The sequence below is a fragment of the Pangasianodon hypophthalmus genome, chromosome 3 (assembly GCF_027358585.1).
Source record: "Pangasianodon hypophthalmus isolate fPanHyp1 chromosome 3, fPanHyp1.pri, whole genome shotgun sequence".
NCBI classification, from domain to species: domain Eukaryota; kingdom Metazoa; phylum Chordata; class Actinopteri; order Siluriformes; family Pangasiidae; genus Pangasianodon; species Pangasianodon hypophthalmus.
The window spans coordinates 2,351,867-2,357,793 of record NC_069712.1 but is presented as its reverse complement, the minus strand read 5'-3'; the positions used below and the strand labels follow the sequence as shown (position 1 = coordinate 2,357,793).

Genomic DNA, 5,927 nt, shown 5'->3' with positions numbered 1-5,927 from the left:
ATTACAAAAAAGGATAAATGACAGAAGCACAAGCTCAGTGGGATTTTTGTTTGTTTGTTCAGATGATATTCAGAGGAAACATTTCACGAACCCGGCATTTTAATTTTTTTTATTTAAAGAATTTAGAAATCATGAATGTAGCTGTCTGTCTTTAAGTGTGTGTGTGTGTGTGTGATAAATTTGCCCAACTTTATTCTTCTCATGCCATCAGTGAGACCTCGTCACTAATAGTTTCATCATCATGATATCGATAAATCTAAGATTTCAGCATTTTCTCAGAATTGCGTCATCTTTTTCTTCTCCTTTTTCTGTACGTTAAAATAAAGTTCTGCACTTTCTATACTTTAGTCTTACATCAACACGTTAGTGTATCAGGAAAAAAATACAAAACATTGGAGATTTTAATTTTATAGTTCATCACTTCTGCAGAAAAGGATTAAGGTATTTTTTTAATGACTCATCCTGTACTAGTCTTCTGTTCGTCCAATTAAATGCTCCCGAGAATGTATAAGCCCCGCCCCTAGGGGGCGTGTCTTGCTCTACAGTAGCAACAGCAAACATGGTTCGTTTGTGTGTTTGTCTATTCCCTTTTCCAACTGAATATAAAATGTTTTGAGCTTATTACTTTGGAAGATGATGGAGTTTGGGCGAGTTGGTGGTTTTGTGATTTTTTCCGGAGGAGCGATTTTCCCGTCTCGGAGCTGTTCAGTGTCGGAACGTCGCTATCTCAGACTGATGGAGAATTCCAACTTCATACACAATCTCCATCAGTAAGAGACTGGAATAGCATTTTATTTACCCCTCAGACGCATCAGATGTCTCCCAGTAACAATCTCGCGTCTGTTACCAATGGCGACGCTGATGCTCCGCCTCACCTCAAACACGTACGCTATAAAAACACACGCCGACTCGTCGTCTAGGAAACCCTCCTGCTTAAGGTGGACAGGTGTGAGTTAAAAGGTGGAGGTGAAAATCTTCCACATCTGAAAAAAAGACGCTACTGGCACGTTTGTTTAGATTGGACGTGGGCGTGGCCTTAAATGCTTAAATGCTATTGGCTGTTGTGGAAATCAGTCAAGCACTCCAACTCCCAACACGCCGTCACTCTGACTTCCTGTTTTAAAAGGAAATGCGTCAACATAACATGCGGAATCAGTTCACGACTCTCAGGATGTTTAACGGAGAGAGAGAGAGATCAGAGTGAAAGCTTTGTCACAATAAGAACGTTTTTTTCGGATCACAGATTTAGCATCATTGTGACCAAAGATTTCAGTATAAAAAGTAACCAAACTGTGAGACATCTGAGAATGTGAGCCTCACACACACACACACACACACACACACACACACACACACACAATGCTTCTGTGCTGTTAAACCTGCAAACACACCAAACACAAGCCGAGATGTAAAGCACAGGTTTATTTAAATACACAAAATGTTTTTTTTTTTTCTTAAAAAAAAAAAAAAAAAAAAGAAAAGGAAACCCAGAACCAAAAGACAAAACAAAACAAAAACATCACACCAGACTCATCAGACCAACAAAAAGACAGAACTGTTCTCTCACACTGGAAGACATTTTGAAATTCTTCATCTTGGTGTTAAATGAAATTAAAAAGACGTCATGATGGTCAAATCCTGTGCGTTTTAATAATCGCCGTTTTCACAACACAACTGACGCTAAAATGAAAAAATAAAGTCTGAAAAAATTTCTTTTCCGTCTCTTATAAACACTGATGGCAGTTGTGCGAGTCTTTTCTCAGGAAGTTCGCAGCTCGTTTCCGGATCCTGCGTTCCAGCGTTCCAGCTCTGTAACACTCCCTCATCAGCTTCCGACTTTTTGGGTTTTTTTTAAATGAATTACGGTTTAATTTCCTTTAGAGCGGCTTTTTAACAAGCGTGCTAATTCACTACCTCGCAAACTAACTAGTAAATTCAAAGGAATCAAGCGCAACCTGAACAGATGTTAGTGTTGAAATATTATGCTCTAACGAAAGGGCATCAGAAACCGCAGTGCATTCTGGGATGTGTGTAGGGACGTAGTGAAAAGCTCTCAAGATGGCGGACGGGGTTTAATCCAGGACAAGTGCTGAGGGGAAGTGAACGAGGGAGTGTCACTGTCTGAGCTTTCGCTCCACAGATCCACTCCGACCCGAAACCAGGAGCTGTTCCACGAGTCGCTTATTTACTAACCAATCACAGCTTTAGGACGATTTTAACTCGGACCAATCGGGACGCTGAGATGATTTTCCTGGACCAATCAGTGAGCTGAGACAATTTAACTTGGAGCTGATCCTGATTTGAACCAATCAGACGGTTGTTAACGAGTAAACAGACAAGCTGAAGGTGAAAAATAAAGCACAACGTGTTCTCGTGTTTCGTGTGTGAGGAAGATCGGCGTGAATCTGTGGAGCCGGAACAGTCTGGAACTTTCCGTACGCGTGGCTCAGGCTTGACGTCTCGCTCTCCTGTACACGTGACTCGTTTCTGAGCCACTACCTCGACCGGCGGTCCTTCTTGGGCCTCTCTGTGCTTTTGTCCATGGTCTTTTCACTGTCTCCTCGGCACTTTGGACAGTACCACTTGCCCTTGGGTTTGTAGGTGAGTCCGACGCAGGAGAAGTGGAACCACTCGATGGGGCACTGCTCGTTATCGCAGCCGATCATCTCTCCGTAGGAAACCTGCTCACACAGGCAGTACGTCGGCTCGTTAGGGTCGATGTTGAACTCCACGGCGGGAGAAACTTCGCGTTCCGGTTTCGCTTTCGAGCGCTTCTTCTTCTTAGCCGATTTGGACTTCTTCTCGCGGGGCGGCTGAGACGCAGGTTCGTCGCTCGGGTCCTCCAGAACCCCGTTAGCTCCGTTAGCGCTGTAACACGAGTCGCGGCTCTCGCTGTTGCGATGGCGGCGAGGTCTGCGTGACGACGAGCGCTCCGTTACAGCGTTAGCGGCGCCGCTTCCCGTCTCGTGACGAGATTTTTCAGCCGGTCTTTCGGCATCGCTGGGGTCCAGGAAGCACGGCGAGTGAGCCTCCATCTGACGCGAGCGGTTCTCCACCACCTCCATCATCTGCGTGACCACGTGGATCTTCTCGTCGCCGAGCTCCTGGCTGCTGATGAGGGCGCGCTGCAGCTGCATCTGGAGACGCTTCCTCTGAGAGCCATCCGCCTCCTTCTTATACTTCTCAAACACCTCGTCCACCTCCTTCAAGATCTCTGAGAGAAAAACACAAACAGGAAGTTCAGAGGCGAAGGTTCTGCGTTTGTGGCCAAACGCTGGTGAGGTCAAATCTCAGGACTGACTTTAAACCAAACTTTTAACCAAACACAATTTCCTTTTACCCCAAATGCGATCAATCAACCAAGACACGCTTGAAGCTAGAAAGGTAAAAGCAAGTTCCTGACTCTGAAACTCACGGGTCACTTACTAACCAACCAACCAATCAGAGCGCTCCGACAATTTAGGACTAATTTAGTCTCGACTCATCAGTGCGTTTAGATCCTTTTAGTTTGGACCAATCGGGGCGTTCGGATAATTTTTGATTGAAACAATCATGCGTTCAGGAGACGTTAGTTTGGAATATTTGTACATTCAGATCAGTTTAACTCGGATCAATCGGAACGTTCGGAAGGTTTTACTTTGGATCAATCAGACCATTTGGATGACTTTAGTGTGGACCAATCGGAACGTTCAGATGGTTTTAGTGTGGACCAATCGGAACGTTCAGATGGTTTTAGTCTGGACCAATCGGAACGTTCAGATGGTTTTAGTCTGGACCAATCGGAACGTTCAGATGGTTTTAGTGTGGACCAATCGGAACGTTCAGATGGTTTTAGTCTGGACCAATCGGAACGTTCAGATGGTTTTAATCTGGACCAATCGGAATATTTGGATGACTTTAGTTTGGACCAATCGGAACGTTCAGATGGTTTTACTTTGGACCAATCAGAATATTTGGATGACTTTAGTTTGGACCAATCGGAATGTTTGGATGATTTTACTTTGTACCAATCGGAACGTCCGGATGGTTTTAGTCTGGACCAATCGTTGAGTTACATGGAGAGGTTTAGATCCTTAGGAAAGATTACAGAAGTCCCACTGTGGAGAAGATTTTGAATGAAACAGACTTCCTTTACTTCTTAGCTACATTAGCATCACAGCTCCAGAACTAAACTAAAGAATTAAGATACTAAACACGTCTAACAAAGCGTACGTTGGATTTTTTTAGCTAAAGTGTACGTATCTCTAAACCTCAGACACTCACCTGTAAATCATTTTAGATAAAACACGTCTTCCAAATTCATGAATTAAAATAAAAACATCCTATAAATACGTTTAATCTCAGTTCCCTCGTTGTCTCTCAGTCACATAATTCCTGTTAACGATTCACGCTTTATTAACCAGAATCAGTGAGACACATGGGTAGTATTAAAAGGTCCGATCTTGGATGGAGATCGGATATCAGTCCGACGCCGTGCCTATTTATCATCATTAACGCTCGTCTCCAACCTGCAGAAGATGGAAAGATCTAGAAAGCAGTGAGGGAAAGTTTTATCGCTGAAATCTGAGATGTGTTCGGAACAACAGTGTGACTCTGAAACCTTTTATAAAACCACAACGTCTTGTTTCGTCACAACGTCTCCGGATACGCAACCGGACACGCCCCCTCGCCGACCAATCAGGAGTCGGCTGACTGACGCACAAGATCGTAGATACATCGTAGAGCGCGTCGGTGCGTCTCTGTGCGACGATATCAGCATGTTTATGTCATAAAATCAGAAACGACGCGTTAAGAGCACGAAAAAACGTGATGTTATACTACAGTACACACGCTACTCGCTGTAACGTGTGTCGTCATGGCAACCGAATTTGAATTAGATCGAAATATTCACAGGACCGTAGTAAAATCTTTTACGCGTTGCGAACTACGACGACGAACGACGCGGAGGAGACAGCACACCTGTCGTGTATTTGCAATACAGCCTTTATTACCTGCTCAGGTGTGTGTGTGTGTGTGTGTGAGGAGCTGAAACACAATATTTAAAAAAAAAAAACATGGACTGGATCTGGATTTCTCAGGACTGGGATCAGAATCTGCTCTACATACTACAGCACTCCTGCACTTTATCCTGCAGCCTGTAGGGAGAGATGGAGATGAAGGGAGGGACAAAATGGAGTGAGTGATATCTGAGATCTGAGGAGGGAAACTGAGGTTTGTTATTTAAAATAAAAAAACAAAAAAAAAAGAGAGAGAGAGAGAGTTTAATTTAAATTGAAATTAAAGCATAAAAGCAGACAGAGTGGAGGACTGGTGAGCAAAATGGCTGGAGAGAGAAAGAGAGAAAGAGAGAGAGAGAGAGAGAGAGAGAGAGAGAGAGGTGATTAATATGAAAAGTGAGAATGTAATTATAAATATATTTTGCATAATAATGATAATGATCATGACGATGATGAAGACTGGTGTGTTTATACTTAAAAACACTGGAAAACAAGAGCACAGATCAGATTAGATCAGATTAGATCAGATCAGAGAGGTAACTGGATCTCTAAAACACAAGTACAGTATTTAAACCCTGGACTCGGAGGTGGTTTAACATGACAAACCTTGATATTTGGTGTCGATTTCCCGCAGAAGTGAAACATTTCTCTGAATGTCCAGAGGAAGCGACTCGACACACTCCAGGTAATCCTCCACATAGCTCACAATCTGCGATTTTTCCGCGTTTGGATAATGTCCTAACATTGTAAAACCGACACATTAAGCATCCAGGAGGTGTCTGGTACAAAATAAACCGCTCATAAGTCTGATTAAACCGATGAAATCGCCGTATTGTGTGTGTTTCTCGCTCCCTCTGCTTGCCTTTCCGGCCAAAATTCACTTCTCTGACTACACCAGAACTCCCCTCAAACAAAACTGAGGCTACTGCG

The 5,927-nt window shown here is 43.5% G+C and overlaps 1 protein-coding gene across 1 annotated transcript; it reads right to left on the bottom strand.

Moving 5' to 3' along the window:
- Positions 1-1,860: 1,860 nt before the first annotated feature.
- ing2 (inhibitor of growth family, member 2) lies at positions 1,861-5,927 on the bottom strand. The gene is made up of 2 exons (XM_026932237.3): positions 5,604-5,927; positions 1,861-3,214 (listed from the first exon to the last, which is right to left on the bottom strand). The coding sequence occupies exons 1-2, from the start codon at positions 5,740-5,742 to the stop codon at positions 2,496-2,498; spliced, it is 858 nt and encodes a 285-aa protein (XP_026788038.2). The 5' UTR covers positions 5,743-5,927; the 3' UTR covers positions 1,861-2,495.

Coding starts and splice junctions, on each gene's coding strand:
- ing2 (XM_026932237.3), bottom strand. CDS start 5,742: ATGTTAGGACATTATCCAAACGCGGAAAAATCGCAGATTGTGAGCTAT. Junction 3,215..5,603: donor AATCGACACCAAATATCAAG/GTTTGTCATGTT, acceptor TTTTTCTCTCAG/AGATCTTGAAGGAGGTGGAC.